The sequence below is a fragment of the Syngnathus acus genome, chromosome 2 (assembly GCF_901709675.1).
Source record: "Syngnathus acus chromosome 2, fSynAcu1.2, whole genome shotgun sequence".
In the NCBI taxonomy this organism is placed as follows: Eukaryota; Metazoa; Chordata; class Actinopteri; order Syngnathiformes; family Syngnathidae; genus Syngnathus; species Syngnathus acus.
In genome coordinates this window covers 21,161,999-21,181,300 of record NC_051088.1, presented here as the reverse complement: position 1 = coordinate 21,181,300, position 19,302 = coordinate 21,161,999, and the positions used below count along the sequence as shown (strand labels likewise).

General features: G+C 43.9%; 1 protein-coding gene across 1 annotated transcript; it reads right to left on the bottom strand.

Moving 5' to 3' along the window:
* Positions 1–579: 579 nt before the first annotated feature.
* ccdc28a (coiled-coil domain containing 28A) lies at positions 580–3,024 on the bottom strand. Its single transcript, XM_037242525.1, has 5 exons — positions 2,529–3,024; positions 2,284–2,465; positions 1,893–2,047; positions 1,658–1,680; positions 580–1,550 (listed from the first exon to the last, which is right to left on the bottom strand). Exons 1-5 carry the CDS (start codon positions 2,696–2,698, stop codon positions 1,496–1,498), a joined length of 585 nt encoding a protein of 194 aa, XP_037098420.1. The 5' UTR covers positions 2,699–3,024; the 3' UTR covers positions 580–1,495.
* Between the last annotated feature and the right edge of the window lie 16,278 nt (positions 3,025–19,302).

Below are 19,302 nucleotides of genomic sequence, written 5' to 3'. Positions count from 1 at the left end.
GGTCGCCATGGAAACGCATCAACACATTCCTTTACACACGATACAGCGCCTCTCATTATATTTCTGGTACGAAAAGCCCGTAGGTCAACCATGATTTTAATTTTATCTACTGCATTTGCTTTTTAAAGAACATTCCAGCTCATTGTGGGCGTGAGTAATTTTGATTCGTTTATATGGTGTAGTTTCATGTGAAAAGCAGAAGACGGCGCTATGGTGTAGTTTCATGTGAAAAGCACAAGGTGGCGCTCGGTCAACTTCTGCAAAACCAAAATTCAAACTGGAGTATTCCGCAACCTTATTTGAGCCAATGCGTGTATTTTGTATTAGAAAATGTCACGCCTTCAATTGTATGTGTCACTAAAAGTGGATAAACAATAGTTGCAATTATGGAAAAGGTTTTGAACAGCTCTGCCTGTTCCACTGAAATAAATTAAAATACCAATTAAATAAAACTGGAAAAGGGCTAGCAACATACCTGATGGTCTGGCATGGAACAGTGGTTGGCAATTACCGCACTGGACTGGACTTCCAAATCAAGCAAGTTAAGTTTTCTAAGAAAAATGCTGCAGGACATTTGAGGAACTTTCTGATTCGCAATTATTTTATTAAAATCATCAGCATCCATAATTCTAACAGCCCAAGCTGTAAAGATAATACATCTCCAACACGGACAGTCAAAGCGGCAAGTGATTAATGATTACGATTCACATTTGGAGAAGCCACAACAAAGCAATAAGGCTTAAATACGAACAAAGGCATGGTTGTGAAGTCAATATTTGGGTTACTGGAGTGCTTGCAGCCAAACAGGGAAAACACAAAACAATCTAATATTGACGCTGAAAGGGGTTAAACAAAGGAAGAGTGAAATAACGATGCGGATACCAGCCTTATTTCAAGGTATTAGCACTCTCGACGGCCATTATTGGCGATCCGCGTTTTACAATCAGGAATTAGAAATTAGAATAGAACATTGCCGTTAATTTCACACAATTTTAAGAAAATTTACTGGATTGTGATAGTTTTTTCTTTAGAATTATGCCATTGTTTTTTTGCAGGAAATGTTAAAAGTACGAGTGGCATCGGTATCAGTGACAACTCAAGAATTGAGTCATTATTCTGGTATCATCCTGGAAAAAAATAAAAGTGGTAATGAACATTCAACTTTCTTGGTTTCCCCACACGGCACACGCAATATGACAAATCTTTTTGATTACACACAGGTTGATTTGATTATATAAAGTGCAACGTTATTTGCAGCTAAACAATCTGTTGTCAAGTTAATTCAAATCACTTTGGTTAGAACATCGCGCTTCCTCTGCAGGACATTGTCTCTAACAGCAAACATATGCTGGTGATGAGTCAGACTAAATAGTCAAGTGCCTCAACGAGTAGAAACTTGATATTTAGTACAATTACATTGGCAGCACCCAAAAGTTCTCATTTGCATCTCATGGGCAACGAGCAGGTTTCCTGCAACGCCTGGCAAGCAGGCAAGTCACACGCTGGCAGACCTCGGAATCTCTTGGCTTTCGGTCAGATTTAGTTTCTGTCTGGAAAAGCGAGTTAAGGGAGAATACAAGCACACATGGATTCTCTAACTTCACCATTAGTATTCTTGACATCTTACATGAGGTCTCACAGGCGCCAACAAGGATACATGGATGAGCTCAACTCCTCCAGCTGAAAAGGAAAATTAGAATTAGCTTTTTTTTTTTTTGAAGCATACACATATATCCATCTATTTGTTGGTTTTCAATGGGGTTGAGGTCTGGGGACCGAGACGACCACAGCTTGATTCTGTGTCTGGTGAACCATTTCGATCATTTTCAAAATTTCCACTGAGGAAATAAAGTTCTTCTACCAACACTTTTGTCAAGGGATCAAAGTCTTACATTCAAAAGCAACTTGTCCATGTTGGTGTCCCGGGCTGTTTTTCTCTGGTCCCCTTGCATCTCCTCTTCCTCTACGTACAGGTCAAAGTGCAAGCGGGCCAACTTCTCCTGCATCTCACGCACATGTTCCATCTGGCCGATGGAGCACTCGTTACCTAGGCCGGACAAGACAACAGAAACATTTGTCAAGTCTTGTGTAAAACTTGCTGCTCGGATCAAAATAATGTCGGCTGGATTCATTCTTATCAGGTCCTCCATCAGATCGATGCGTTTTTTTATATTGCGAACTATCAGAATATATTTGTGCCATTTTTTTAGAGGGGAAAAAAAAGAGAACACAAACAGAATTGCAACATTTGAGTGATGTAATGCAAGTTTTGAGACATCTCACCAAATGCTTGCAGTTTCCCTGAGTGGAAGTCATTGAGAAGGCTGAGAAGTCCCTTCTCCATCTCCTGCACGTCAGAGACATCAGTCAAGAATGAGTGCTGGATGATGGGTGCCGTCTGGTTCTGATTAGGACTGGGGCGAACACTGGAACCCATTTGATATTTTGATTTGTCACGAACTCCCCTTGAGGAAAACAAAACACCAATTGAATTAGGCATATCAAACGGCATGGCAAGTTGCTGCTACCTTCTATTCTTGTTCTTCTGGCTGGAGCCGACATGCTTGCCCCCGGTGGAGGAACTGAGTTTCCGTGCAGAACCACCGGTGGTGGTCGGCGCTGCCACAGTCACCGTAGCCGCCGCCGCGGGGGTTGTGGGGGTCCTGGGGCTCTTTCGTTTCAGTTTTCGCTCCTCCATAACGGCAGGAAACGGTGCTGGCAGGTTAGCAGGGTCGGGCAGACGTCATGACATTCCAGCACTCGGCACAACGGCCAAATTAAGCAGAACCAGAACGCTCATGATCACAACTAAGCGGAATTTCAAACGCCCGATTACTGGCAACTAATGCTACGTGTGTGAAACGTACGCACTTTGAAAAACGGATGCAGATAAAGACGAAAACGATTAAAACAATCGGTAAAACTAATAAAAAGAACAAAAAGAGCCCCAGGAAACGAACGTTTGTTTCCTTGTCAAATATTTAGCTAAAACAACTGAACACTTCCTGCTTTAAGTTGAATTAGTGGTTGGAAAAATACCGCTGACGACCATTACTGCCCACTACTGGTATGGAGTGTGAACAGATCTGTTGCTGGTTTTCTGACTCTTTGTGTCCATGTCGTTTTCTCTTAGACTTTGCTGTTCCCTGAGGTTTGTCTGTTACAATAATCACCTATAAGTAGTAAAAAGAGAAAGTTAATTGAATATATTTCTATTCAAAATTACAAATTTAACCAGGAATTCCCAACTGAAGTTATTCTTTATAAGCTCTACTTCTTTTGTTTGTTTGTTATTTTGATGAAATTGCTGTGTTGTGTTGAGTGCACGTTCCTCTTTCGTTTTACTTTTCTTTTCCATCTTTATAGTTGTACGGTTTGGAGATTTCTTGCCTTTTTCTCATGTAGTTACTGCCAGTAACCACAGGATGTCACTAAGCGAACACTTGATAAAAAATTCCAATTCCCACAAGATTTTTTTTTGCAGGTTTGTCAAACTTTAAGCGTTCAGATTTTATTGAAAATGTGTTTAGAATGTCTAACACATTTAAAGTTTTAGTCTTTGTCTGCATGGTAGGTAGTCTGGATAATTAAGAGGGCATAATCACATTTTAAAATGATAAACAACATTCTGGTAAAAGTTGCAAAAGAGTAGACGTACTGTGAGAGCATTTTCTCGGTCCACTTGACGTCCCTCTACGCTTCCTCTTCTCGCCTTTGTGAGCTTGTGTGTTTGTGCTGCGTGACAGAGACCGAGTGAGGTGAACCGTGGCTAAAATTCCACAGATGAACGCATTTAGACCGAGTCCTCACCGCCATTAAGAGATGCGCCCAACATAATTGCAGTGTAGGCTGCTGTTCTGAGAGCTAGTTCATTCCTTTCTAATGCTGTTTGAATTATGCATTCGATTTTAGATGAATGGCAACTCATCTAATTACATATTTCCTCTTGCTGCTAATTCTAAGTTACCTGCCTTTTTTTTTTTTTTTGCTTTGGATGAGAAAACAACTGTTACTTTACTTGGATGTTTAAAAGCGACTCCCTTTAGTAAAACTAAATGCAATGTAATTATCTTTACAATAAAAATTGTAAACTCATGCAGACTAAACTTATAATGCTCCATTTCCCCCACCCTGGCACTCGTTTTGTCTTCAACTTTGTACTCCCTCATAGTCAATCCTTTGTCTCGCCATCACTCTGTAGAGGGTCCAGCTGACATTTTGGCTGTCCGCTCCCTTGAGGGGGGGTCCAGGAGATGCAGACGTACTTGGCAGGACGCCACAGAGTAGCCGAGGGTTCCTGATGGCGGCCTCCATTCTGGACAAGAAATCAAAAGACGACATCACAAAATGCGCCTGTGGTCAGAAATGCTGCACACACTTTACATCTGCAAAAGTAAAGGGTGGACTTTTTTTTGGGACACATGTACAACGAGCAGAATTTGACTCATTTTTATGATTATAATTTTTTTTTTTTTGCATTGGTGCCCCCCCAATAATGTCTATAGACAGACATGAGGATTGTTGGCTGTCAGGTTCTCACATCTGGATACAAACTTCCTGAACAATTTCAAACCATCTAGCACTTTTCCTCATCCATTTCAATCCATTATCAAACCGAGCCTTTTATCTTTGCACCTTGCTTGATGATGAGGGATAATAATTCTGTGAGTAATAACCGAGACAGCCCCTCTCTGCCGATCTCAAGTACGTTTAATGGAGGCGCGACAGTGCGTGCGTGTGTGTATGTATGTGCGTGTGCGTGCACACCCGCGATTATGTGATTGTTTGAATAGATCCTGTTCAAATGGTGCAGTCCCTCCAGGGGCAAATTGTGTGCGTGCGCCTGTGTGTGAGTGTGGCCCACAAACCTTTGTGCCAGCTCCTTCACGCCCTTGTGTGCCAGGTACGGCTCGTCTTTGTGTGGGCATGAAAGCGCGCCACATCTGAAGAAGGAAGAAAAATGGCCATTCTCACGGGGAGAAGAGGAGGCACGGGAGGAGAAGGAGAGAGGTGGCCTTAGCGTTCCTCTCATCGTTCAGTCCAACACTTCTCCTCCTTTCGTTTGGTTCCATGCACTCGGCTTTTAGTTCTTTTCCGTTTAGTGGCATTCCATGTGCAGCCGCTCCTCTGCCGTCCTCCTTTCTTTGCACTCCATCCTTTTTCTCTCTCAACCCTCTTTTTCCCCATCCATCCCCTCTTCCTTCTCGTCCCAGTTTCCAAATGTTTGGACGGCTCGCCGCTCCGGTCACCGCTCAGGGAGGCTGCCGAGCTAAAGAAGAACATCACAGGCAAACGGGCTCCAATTTCAACGGAGACTTTTTCGCTACCTGCACATCTCCTCATCCCAAAGCTTATCAGCCAACCCAGCCCAGGAAGCATTTCTGAAACTGGTGCGACATCACACGCGAGCAAACACCAAGCGTCCAGAGATAAGCTTCTCTGCTCTCGTCTACGCTGGTTGCTCAGTGTCAAGTGCGACTACAACATTGGCATTCAAACAATTACGAGACAAACCTTCCGTTGTCATCCCAACTATAAGTTAAACCATATTTTTGTTGCTACCATACTTTTTTTCACGGAGTACTGTCGCTCCCTGTCACTGTTCCGAATGAACTAACAATAGGCCAGAGGGCAGCCATCTTACGTTGCCACTATTACCGACAACTCAGTAGAAGTCAGAGTTGTACGTTAGAAGAGAAAATAAAACATTCTTACGGATGTCAGGCTTATTAGTGCAACTGCTAGCAATAAGAATGGAATGTTTGCCTTAGAGAGAAAATAAAATGTAGCTGAGACAAAGACACATTCAAGTAAGGCAGGCTTAGAAATTGGCAACGTAAGATGGCCGCCGGTGGTTTAACTCCTCTTAACGGTGAGCAAGCAGCATTGTTAGTCCATAACCCTAACCCACATTTTTTTAAGTAGATTTATAATCTACCTAAAAAACTTTTATCGTGATCCAGATGATTTTTTTTTCTGCAACCACTTGACCAAATAACATTGAGTAAATTCAACAAAAACGTTTTTCAGCTCCTAACCCAAAGGACCTCAGTCAAGATTAAAACTCAGACCCTTCTTGATGAGCCGCGCAAATGTGGACAGCATTATGTCCGTTGGGCACTTCCAAAGCTCCTTCTCACTCGGTACCGGACTTATGACATAATCTTCACTTGCTTAGGGATAAAGTCATCACTTGCTGTTCCACACCATCGCTTCCTTCCTCCACCCTGCCACTCATCCTCAACGCTGCCTTCATCCCTGCACATTGATTGATTGTCACTCCGCAGGTGTGCTGACCTTTCACCTGAGGTGCTGGTTCTTCAAGACTTCAAGAGGTAAGAGCGATTGATGTGAGATCTTTGAAGGTGCTCGTGTGTGTTTCTTCTGAGCTCCTGCAGTTAAGGAACCAAAGGTCCTCGGGGTATTAGAGCAGGAGATCAGGATAAAGGTTCACGCACACACACTGGCATCTCGGCGACCTCTCGGTGAGTTCAGTGGCAAGGCGTGGTGAGATAGGTCGTTTGAACCTGAAGATTTTAAAGATCACACACACACGCACCAACTGCATAAACGCACGCACAAACATATCCAAAGCGCATCGCACAACACACGTTGGAATTTTTTAATCAGGGCCGCACATAGAATCCAAATTGCTGGATTCAGGAATTCCAAATATGAGAAGGACAGATGTGCGGGGACTCAGATGAATGGGGCCAAAAAGTCTTTACTGTGAGTTGGTCTTGTAAGGTCGGATGGGGCAGGTGGGGGTAAAGGTTATAAGAAAGGTCAGCATGATTTATTTAATCCCATCACAATAACACACATACACAGCTCTGTCAGAAGGTGATGGGGCTGAGATATTTTTTTTTGGACTTTGTATGTATGCAGAGTTTTTTTTGTGTGAATTATTAAGTGTATTTTGTGACCCAATTCCCCGATGGGTAAGCTCACAAACCCTTGCGCACTTTCCTGGAACGGGTTAAGAGGCCCAGGTGGAAGAAAGAGAATAGCAGAGTACTGCAGCGCATGCAAAAGAAGCCTCATGAAAAATGGACGAAAGGACTTTAGAAAAGCGGACGTAATTAATGTTAGCGATGAAACAAAACTGACTGTCATTTGCTCGTCTTGTTGGGTGGGAGGGGGTGGGGGCAGAGTCGGGATGCTGATGAGCAGATGAAAGTGGCGCACACCTGCCTTTTGTGGCAGTGGATGCCCCGAGGCACAATGTCACAATGGTGTCTCGGTGACAGTGCCAGCCTCATTGACCAAGCCCCCCCCCCCCCCCCCCCCTCGCCACTTCCCACACCGCACGCCCCCACCCTCTTGTTCGCTCGCGGCCTTGCTAGTCCTTCGCGGGCCGTGACCTTGGCGGTCACAAGAAAACGGCCATATGGGGGAGACCGAGCGAGGAGGAAATTTAGTAATCTCTCATTTGTCTACGTTTTCTTCGCCGACTTCCCATCACTCTTTCACGTGCGCCATATGCACTCTCGCCAGCCTTTAACCCCCCCCGCCCGCTCCCCTTGGCCGAGGCCGAGGCCAGTGCCCCCGCCACCTTACCCAGGGCAAGGGCTGCATATGTTAAGAAGGTGGCTAGGACAGAGCGGCGGCAGATGGCTCAGCCCTAAGGCTGCCGCCGCTGCTGCTGGTGGTGGTGCTGGTGCATGCGGAACTGAGGTGTGTATGGTTAGCGGGTGGGGGATCATGGTTCTACATGTGTATGTGCGTGTGTGTCCAAAAACAACAAAAAAAAAGTCATGGTTGAAGCAACATCAAATTTAAGTATTCACAGATAGACACAGGCAAAAATAGCCTTTATGATTGGTGTAAGTCACTGGTGTCCAATTCAAGGCCCCCGGGCCAAACCCGACTCTGCATGTTAGTTTATGTGGCCTGGTAAAACTTGCCACAATTTTTCCTTGACTTCAGTTTAAAACTAATAAACAAAGCATAATGTTGCTCACCAAATCCAGTGGCAGTTATGTAATCAACGGGATTAGCAGTCCAACATGAAATACAAACGTTATTTTTAAAAGCACATTTCATGTGAAAAAATGCTACTCAAAGTGGCTGACCTTATAAGGAAAAAAAATTGCAATAAAAATATTGCTAAGAATTTAAGTACAATATCAGCGTTATTTTGCGAACAGTATATATAAAAATATTCGTTTTTGTGTGTTGCTTCAATTACCTCAGAAGGTGAAACGACTCTCCCGATGTGATGTCCATGCTGTGAATACAGAAGAGCACACTGGACTAAAAGCAATAAAAAGAGCTTTTGTAAAGAAAGACGTTCTGAAACCGATCCGGGCAAGTACGACGGAGGTGTGACTTTTGTCCTTCATTTCACCCACAACGGTGGTCGTCTGCTACAAAGCAGGACATTGTGAAGATGCTTGGAGGTATGACACAGCTGCTGCGCTCTGAAGCGCGCACGCACACCTTGCAGATATGGGCCGGCTGCCACGCTTTAGTCTGGATAATAGGCTGCTAAGGGCGCAGCTTGCTCGGCAGCCTCACACACGCGCACAGATTCACAGACAAGTTCATCTCATCTTCTATGCGTACTTAAGTGGCAGCCCGTTTAGCACTGTCGATCGCTGTTGGGTCGATTATCCAACCTCACTTTCTTAACCGGATATAGTCTAAAACACACACACGCACGCACGCACACGGCCAATGGCGTTAATATGGATCTGTGACGTCTATAGCCGTCAATGGCAGTGAATGAGTTCATAATGTGTCGCAATAACAGACGCCACAAGGATCAATTTATGAAAGACTATGGAAATGGGCCATGTTTGGACATACGGGATTTTCCGCCCAACAGCGACGATATTTAGCTTGCATATCACACGTGCACACCCCACAGACTCCCAGAAGGTCATTGCCTTGAGGACATACATTTGAAGTGAAGATCTTTGGCATCAAGCGGCTGGAGGCCGAGTTGCGCCGTGTCATCTACATGCTGCTACTCATGCATACTTTTGTCTCCTAAAGTCATTCTTCTCCATGTAGAATGAAAGACAGACCAACCCTCGGCACTAAAAGGTGTGTAAATAAAAACTTATGGTAAACGTTTTTTTTCATTTGGAGCCTCAAAACAATACACGCTCTCCAATAAGAGCCCTTCTATGACATTCATCTTCAGGTCTCTTTGTAGTGTAGCCGGCCTTACCTCCTGGTAATGGATACTAATGGTCCCGGGCAGTCCTCTAGGGTGCAGGGGCTGAGAGTTGTCTGTTTGACCCCGTCGTCAAGCTGGGCGACCTGGACCCCAGGGGTGGTTGGCCCTGTAGGGATCTGTGTCACCATCAGCATGCATTACACTCAAGGTACACACACACTGTTAGTAGACATGTTCATCAACTTCTTCATAGAGTACACTGTAAAAAAAAAAAAAAGTTAATTTTAAAACATATTTTTTATATTATAATTATCATATTTTCATTTTTCATAATAAATATAAATATTTTGAGTTTTGAAAAAAAAAAAGAAATTTCAAAACAAAATATTTTGTTGAATTGCTCATATTTGATCAACAAATTTAATCAAAGTTTATTCTCCAGTAGCTGTAAAAATATTGACAACTTTGTTTCTGGTTTGCCATATGCTATCTACTTTCCATGATGGCTGCTTATCTATTTTCAATTTTTTGTTGTAGGGGAGGGGCAACCTTTATCACGTAAAACAACATGCATCTTTCCCCTTTTCTCCTTCTGTCTCCAAGTAGGTGAATGTCAAAAGCGGGGTGTAGCTCAGGTAAACAGAACTCCCAGGGGAGTGTTGGCCTTTGCTTTCACAGCCGGGGGACAGAAAAACAGAGGCAGGTGAGGGAATGAGCAGAGGGAGGCAGAGTGGACAGAATAATAGAAAATTAAAAAAAAAAACAATGAAAACAATGGAAAAGAAAATGAAAGTTGGAAACCAGCTGCAAAGCTCCCGTCGATCCCAATGAAAACAAATTTGACCTCATCTATTATTTATCTTGTATAAATATTTTTTTGCTGTTGGAAATTTTATGTCTCTTGGGTGAACATAATCTGATGTATCAAAAAAGTATAAAAGATTGACTTGCTGTCTGCAGGGGCGGGCCCACAGCATCCATCTTTGAGGAAGCGACTGGTTCACAAGAGCAGCGAGTCAGTCCTGGCTCCTCGACGGCGGTCTCGGCCTCCCGGCGTGGCAAGCAGCCGCCGCTCGCCCTGGGCAAGTGCTTCGCCGTGGGAAGGAGCCTTGGCTTTAAGTGGCTCTAAGTGGCTCTCGCTGTTTGTCGCTTTAGCTGTTTATTTTTTTTTTCCTGCGCTCGCCACGGGCAGGGAGGGGCTTCTTAGCGAAGCTAGGCAGGGAGGATGAACACAGCGAAGCCTGCGGCGCTCTGTTCACATTTCCTCCACTTGCCAGTCGCTTCATCGTTAAAAATGCGATGTTAAGATTTGATTATGTCAGTTTTGAGCATGTGGTTTCGTATCGACACGGCCAAACAAAAGGTCCGAGAGTGACCTTCTAAGATGACATTATTTACTATCGATCCACCGCCGTCGTACCTTTGAGCCTTGCTGGGACTTTGGTGCCGACAATGGCGGTATTGTTCCCGCTTTTGAGGACGCTCGGTGGCCTGGACTTGACTCAGCGTTACTTTAGCAAGTTGCGGCTTGCCCGCATTTAGAAACGCGGCCTCTGAGGTGGACAGGATGTTCAAACGCAGAAAATGGCCTCACATGGCACTTAACACACACGCACGCACATCTTCAGTGGCCTCACTGTCTCAAGTTAAGCAGCAAATGAACGCAATTAGCCACGGCTCTGCAAACACACACTGGGGTATTGTTCTGCTCACACTCACTCAAACCCTAATCTGCTGCACCGGAGGGATCCTGTGTGTGTGCGTGTGTGCGTTTCTACGAGGGCAGTCGAGGGGAAGGAGTTCAGAGCCCAGCTGACAGAAGGGGCTCCGAGGCCTTTTTTCCCTCAGAGGTTTACACGACGATGATCAACTCCTCGCGCCTTAGTCCTTGCAGCGCTTGCATCAGTTCACACACACACACACACACACACATGCTCTCTCTCTCTCTCGCTCGTGTCTCTTTGAGCAACAGCCCCGTTTGAAACAATCCTAGACACGCGCACACACACACCCTTCGGTCAAAGCCAGATGTTCCGGGGTGAACAAAGGCATTAAGTCACAAGTTAGTGTTCTCAACAGCAGGTTGAGCCTTGGGTCATGATTAACATGCACAGGCGCTCAGTTCGGTGCACATCAGCTTCCTTTCTCTCCAGCAAGTGCGTGTGTCTAATTGACGGCTGGTACAAGATTTCTTGCAAGGACACCTACACAAGTGGCTGCTTAATGACTGCACTTTAAGAGGCCTCCCGGGCTGCCGTTGGAGAAGCGGCGGCGGCGGCGGCGGCTTCAGGCCCGTCGCATCAGCAACCGGTGGCAAGACCAGCGCAAACAATATGATGACAGACATAAGTTGCTGTCATGATTATCAGGTTTGTGATTCCACTGCCAATTCCTCGTCCTATGTGAGGCGACTGTTTGTGTGCCTGTGTCGCCATGACAACGGAACGTATGTATAATTTCAGGATCAGGTGTCAAACACAAGGCCCGGGGGGCCAGATACAGCCCGCCACATCATTTTACGTAGCCCGCAAAGACAGTGTGCAATAAATTCATGTCAATACTAAAATTAAAAATTGTTTTCACTTTTAATAGCGATATTGCTAGCAATTTTTATTATCATACATATTTTTAAAAATATTTTAAGTTTTTTTTTAGTTTCTGTTTTGAGAACTAGTTATTCATCTATAAGAGACATTCACACATTTTTTGGGTTGACGATTTCAATGGCCCTCCAAAGGAAACTGTGACTATGATGCGGCCCGCAACAAAAATTGACAGCCTTGTTCTCAGTGTTCACTTCTGCATTGAATTCATTCAAGCAGAGCTGAAAAGAGGCCTACACCAAACAGTTCTTATAAAGATAAATGCACAGAAATGAAGAAAAAAAAAAAACCAATTGTAACTGAGAGGTCCTACTCAACAATTTATTGATTATCCGCTTAGTTTTCTTCTCTGCATGCAGAAAGTGTGCGCACACACACAAGGAACGTTTTAGTGGAGATAAAAAGGTGGCATTCTGAGAGGACCATGGCCGCATACAGCCATCTCAAAGTGCACCAGATGTGCTCGCTTCTGCAATGATTCCAGCAAAGACACTGGCTCAGATGTTTTCTCTTGCCTTGTTGGAGCACTAAATGTCTTCCGTTTGAGCTGCTGGCTGACCTTCTAGCGCTCTGGCCTTTTCCCGTGTTCCCCACCTTCACCGGCAAGGCAGCTGTGGAATTGTGCCTTTCAAGCTTTGCCACCTCTGCCATCTCGCAACGTGCCTCATTTGGCATCTGACGTGGCGTTTCGTACTGGTTACGTTTCCTTCGACTGTGACTGCTTTGTTTGGATTTAATAACTAATATAATTACGTTTTTTTTTTTTTGCTTAAGAGGATTTTGAACAAAAAAATGGCAGTATGTAAAGTTTGAAACCTCATTTTGGATCTACATTAATTTTTCTTGTTTTGTTTTGAAGAGACTCTCGATTCATATTATATTTTGGATAATGACTCGAAATGCGTTGCTTTTCAAGCATTTTTATGTGTCCTGATCGGTCAAAGGACAGGACGCGTTTTTTCCTTTTTTTTTATTTTTTTTTAAAGCTAATTATTCCTCAATTCTCTATTTTTAAAAAAGGCGTCTGTGTGTGTGCGAATGATTGTGTGTGCGTGTGTTTTGTGGGTCTTCTTTTGTTTAGGTCAGTAAGTATGTTGGTGTGTGTGCTGACCTGATAATCTGTGTGCTTTATGGAGTGCTGTTCATACATCAGTCTCTACTCTGATCCCAAACGCAAACACAACATCCCCCTCCCACATACACACAACCACACACACACACACACACACACACTCACACGCACACACGCGCACACGCACGCACACAGTGTCTTCGCAAATAGACAAAAAAATAGCATAATAATTAAAAAAAATAAAATCTAATTTGTATGATGCAGCAACCAAGTGCACATACAAAACAAAATGCATCTGTTGTGCAAGTACAGCATCTTTTTGTATTTTTTTTGTACTGATCCCGCTCAGAATCCCTCAATCCCAAAATCAAACACAGACTCTTTATCAGGGAACACACTCGCACTCGCACATAATCCCTGGATCACTACACCTGGGTGTTTGCGTCCTGCGATGGCCACACTTCTTCTTCTCAAAAAGCACAAATGAGAGTTTGTGCATTGGAATGAACACAGCGCACATTTTGCGAATAGAAAATAAATAAAATGGCGGATGGTTATTGGAGATGGTGGCGGTGCCGATTTGAGCAAGAGTGAGTGAATATAAAGATTTATGCAAAAATACAAAAGATGTGTCATGATTGCTTTGAATGACGTTGAGTATTCACGCGGCCTAAATGGGACACGGCGAGATTTTTTTTACGTCAATTACTTTTTTAATTGGTGCATGTGTAATGTAAATACAGTCTGCTTTAACTGCTGCCGCTCCACCGTAAAACAGATTTTCTCCCTCATTAGGCAGTCACTCCTTCAAGTGGCTCCGTCCCAATGGACCTGCCCTGGACGGGCCTTGCGTGTGCATGCGCGCTTGTGTATGTCTCTGCATGATCAGGGCAAAAAAAAAAAAAGGGGGCATGTATGAAAACATATTTAACAACAAATATTGTAGCAAATAGAGGAAAAGTGCAGCATTATGAAAAAGAAAATTATTGTGTGTTTCTTTAGTTATTCTTGACTTATTCTTTGTGTAGCTTTTCTTGCAAGCTTTTTTCTTCACTCAAACCCTGATTGTGCCTTTTACTGCAGTCATTGTTCAGGATGTTATTTATGTCTCATCATCCTTGCTTGAATGTGGCGGCGATGAAAAGAACAGGTCCAGCTTGAAAGAGCAATGTCAGAATGTTTTTTTTTGTACGAGGTCTGACCTTAAGGTAAACACGAGCGAACCGCATGCACAGTCCCGGTGTTGCAAATAATTCAGACTGGATAATGAGGTAGACAATGGCCTTTGCAGATAAAGACGAGCAAGAAAAGAGAGGGTTGAAAATAAAAAATAAAATAGCGAGAAATAGAGGAAAAGACACCATATGTTGTACACCTGAGCCTTGTGAAAAGTGGGGGAGGGGTCAGGGGGGTGGACTGTTAAGTGGGGGGGGGGGTGATGGGAGGGAATCAGTTCCACTACACGCTCATTACCACCTATTCATCTGGAAGACATCTCTGAGCACATCCACTACGGGCTAACTTACACGATGTATTTGTTTGCATGTACACTAATGTGCCTGTATGGCAGCATGCTGCACCCCCCCACTCCACCCCTCCCCTCCCCTCGCGACCACACCGACCACACACATAATAAGATTAATGGCTTGATAATGAAGCATAGTTACATGCCTTTCGTTTTTCCTTTCCCCCACGTGACTTCCATTCTGCTGCCCCGCTCCCACTTTGAAGGCTGCAATTAGCTCCTTTATTAACATGAAAAACACAAGCACTTACGTCTTCTCGGGATAATGGAAGATGACGAGCGCTACGATATTTGACTACAATGTCCCTCATGTGCCTATTTGAGGCTTTTTAATATCAACAGTGAACATACAGCAAAAGCACTCAATGGTCAAGGACAGCTGCCGAGGGAGCTCATACATACATGCAAGTACCAGGCTTGGTTTGATTTGACCTCCCAAATTCCAGAGTTCAAATCAGCACAGTGACAGACACTGAACAAAAGGTCAACTTATGCATTGAATTGTCTTTTTTTTTTTTACAACTCCTGGCATTCTGTCATCACTCTGCATGGAAGTGGGAGAGTGTTGTTAATGTGCTCTTTTGAATTGTCGAACTCGTTGCTCTCTTTTAGGTGAGGACCCCATTGAACAGTCACCAAAATATGACTTAAATGTAATTTGAGCCTTTGTGCTCTTTTTATTTGACAACAGCAGCTTTTGCCTTGCCTGTACATCCTATTTTTCTTTGGTTGAGTCATCACCGACCGCTGATCACAACTGAGGTCTTCTGGTCTTGATGTCATTCTGGATACTTTTGCAACCTCCAGGATATGTCGTACTTTTGGAAAAAATATTTGGGTGGCCCAACACTCCTTTAAAGTACAATATGTGGTATTCCTGAAAACTTTGTTTGGACTATTTTACAACTGTTGAGATGTTCAACCTTAGAGGTAGATTTGTACCTTTGTCTCAACATCAGTGCATTAATATCATGTGTCACCACTATCATCATCATCATCATCATTTATCATTATCATCACCATCATCATCATCACCATCTTCATCATTATTGTCATCATCATATCATCATCACCATTATCATCAGCATCATCATCATCACCATCATCAGCACCATCATCATCATGACTACCACTATCACCATCCTCATCATCATTCTCATCACCATCATCACCATTATCATCACTATCGTCACCATCCCCCTCCTCATCATCATCATGATCATCAATGTCATCATCATCATCATCATCACCATTATCATCAGTATCATCATCATCAGTATCATCATCATCAGTACCATCATCATCACTACCACTATCATCACCATCATCATCACCATCATCATCAACATCATCTTCCTCATCACCATTATCATCATCACTATCATCATCATCACCATCTTCATCATCTTCATCATCATCATCATCACCATCATCATCACTATCACTATCATCATCACCATCATCATCGTCATCAACATCCTCATCATCCTCCTCATCATCACTATCATCCTCACCATCATCATTATCACGATCATCATTGCCATCCTCATCCTCCTTATCAACATCATCATCATCATCAAGACATCAGCTCACCCCAGACGGCAAACATCCTCTGCACACAAAACCGGAGCAATACGAGCAAATCTGACAGAGAGCTTTTTTCCCCCCATGATTGCGATGACCCACCTCATCTACTATTAATCGCCGATCAACGCGCACCATCACCATTTAGTATGTCTACCGGGGGAATGGGGATGCCCCCTTCCAGATGGATGCCTGGGGCCACCGCCCTGTTGGCCTCTCGCTCAAGTCCACATATCCGAGCATGCAACATTCTACAACTACACGAAACGCATCGGGAATGAACATCAGAGCACAAAACTATCAGAAAACATTTTCCATAGCAGGAAGCAAGAACAACATCAATGGGAGCTTTGTTGCATTTACAAAATCTGTCTTCAGGCACTCTTTCCCGCCCGTTTATGTGTTTGTGCGTTGACATTTTTACGTGTGCATCAGCGGCCATATGTTTGCGCATGCCGGCGAGTGTGTCGTGCAGCTGGCAGCCTCGCAGACAGGTGGGCAGGCAGCGCTCGCCTTCCAAAGAGTCGTAGCCCCGCAAATGTTCCCTCCTCGCCGAACGCCGTTCTCCCTCGCTTGCCCCCCCTCCCCTTCCCTTCCCGCCTCGTCTCGTGAGCCGCTGTTGTTTAGTACGTTGGCCCAATCTGGAGGGACATATGCAGCCGCGCGACTACCCCCTTGTTTGGGCTCCCAAGAAATTGTCCCACATAAATATTGCAAATTAGTGAGACCAAATGGCCTTTTATGGATTCTTCTGTCAGCGGAACGATTTCAAATGGCAGCTTTTATTTCCTCTATGATGTACATCTGTTAATGTGGGAGGAAAAACAACAACAGATTTTTGCATGCCAGATTTTCAACTTCCCTTTTTTTTCTCTTAATTGTCCAATTTCTAAAAACAAAAACTTTGGCCGTTCACATGTGATAAGATAATGGAGTTTATTATCGTTACCACCGAGACAACTTACAATGTCAGCCCAATGTGTGTGTGTGTGCGTGTGTGTGTGACGCAGTTTATCATGCCAGAACCCTCTGCCCTTCTTTCCATCTGCTGAACCCCCCCAGGCTGGACCAAGGTCAGGTCGTCCCTCCTCTTCCACGGATGTGGATTCACATCAGCCCGTGTGTACGAGCGTGTGTCAAACAGGTAATGTCAAAATAAACTGCACTTCATCTTTGGGAATGAAAAAAAGAAAAATTGCCAGGAATAATCAGAGCAGTGAGTAAAAACAGTTCGTCAGTAGCTACGGTGTCCTTGACAGTGGAGAAAAAGGCCAATGAACAGATAATATGGGATACTGTGTTTGCAAAACTAACACTACGAAAGCAAAGCCGGCGGTTTTGCCTCAACCGTGGAGAAGAAAAAGCAAACATTGACAAAGCGATGCGCCTTCTCACAATCTTAAGACGCTCTGCTTCCCCCCCAGGAGAACCAGACTGGGCTTGCTGCCAAAACTGGATAATTACTCACATCATCCCGACATGCACAGATTTGATAACAAGAAAGTTAGACAAAATGAAAACACTCACAAGGAGCATGCAGGGGACGTGTTGTAAAGTTTGAGTCAGCACTTCTGATGTCACTCACTAGGCCCGTGTGAGGTACGTGCCAACACGTAAATACAAGGTCACGAGCTTGTTTACCTCTTCTGAAAAAGCAAGCCGCCGGACCAAGATGAGACGGGAAGGTTACGAGAACATCTTATACATTTTGTATTGAGAAGACTCAAATACAAATGTGGATTGTGTGTTTGTGTGTGTGTCTGTTACAGTGTTGGGATACAGTGGGTGTCTCAAGGTGAGATCCCTTATCAGTTGTGTCTTCGAGGTGTACTGTTGATTGTTTGATAGCAACACACACACACACATGCATGCACGCACACACGCACGCACACACACACGCACTTCAGCTCTTCTTCAGCTACAGTCCTGCATTGGAGGCGCAACGAACGATCTATGCCACCTAGTGGTGACCACTGTTATTACAATCAAACGAGTTGTTTTTTTCAATCAATGGAAGGTCTTTATAGGAGCCGCATGCAGTCTATGGGTTGCTAGTTGTCCATCCCTGGACTAGCCCAACCCGCGTTTGACTCATTGATTGATGGACAGAAATGTCTTGCATCATTGCACTACATTATAGATTACATAAAGTATAAAACACATTTCTGCCCTGACAGTATGTTTCTATGAATGGGCAAATGAGCATTCACGGAGAAAAAGTGCACAATGACATTTTCTCTGTGAAAAAGATTGAGGATGTATGTGTTGGCTGTGCGTATGAGTGTGCGTGTGTGTGTGTGTGCGTGTGTGCACGTGAGAGTGCACACATTGCACAGCTCTTTAAAGTACTAAGTGGCCTGAGGCAGGCCAGGTTGAGCAGACAAGACAGGCAGATAATAGAGGGGCATCTGTGTGCCAAGGACTGGACCTCAAAGTCACACACACCCCACACACACATCTGCACACACACACACCTGAGCCAGCCAACACATACATCCTCTGTCCTTGTATGCGTCTATTTATCACTTCTACATTAATCTAAAAGATTTTCTAAGATGTCTCATTCTCAATCTGTCCCCTATTGGCTGCTGTCCTCTTTCTCGCCCCCTCCCCTACTCACCACTCATGTCATATCTCCCTTCAATTTCACATATCTTGAATGAGGTGTAGATAGCCTTAAGTAAGCCACAGTCCACTTCACATAAACCCACAATTTTTCATCGATGTACAGATTAACGGTGTTTGTGTATCTTTATGGCTTTAGAGTGTGAAAACAATAAAGTGGGATGTTGCCACATCACATGACGAAACTATTTTCATCGTATTTGCCAACAAGTTAGGATCATCTTCATACTTCCTATTGCATCATTCAATTAATTTGGAAAAAAAAAAGATAGAAAATGTTTGGATAGAATAGATGCACTATATATTATTGTTATTATATATTATTTCATAATATTAATACATGTAATACAGTGATACTTTTCATCAAATCGGCATCAAAAATACATTTGGGGACACTTTTGATAAAATGTTATTAACCAGATTGTGAATGCTCATTAGTTGAGACTTACAAAAGTCTCATATTGTTCCTTCACGCAACACATAATTGACCTCTGACCTAATACTACTTCTGTTTTCTAACATCCTGAACCTCCAATTCATTCTTATTTTCAAGCGCATCTCCATTTTGTCTCAATTCATTCCCACGACGGCGCACGACTCCTCCACATCTTCACACAACCAAGTCAAGTTTACAAAAGATCACATGAATAAAACACCACAATCACACAAACGGCAAATTTCCTGCATCATTCAACAGAACGCGGCCACCGGTGGACAGCGCCCGAAGACATTATTAAAGATTGACGACAGGGACACACTCTGTGGC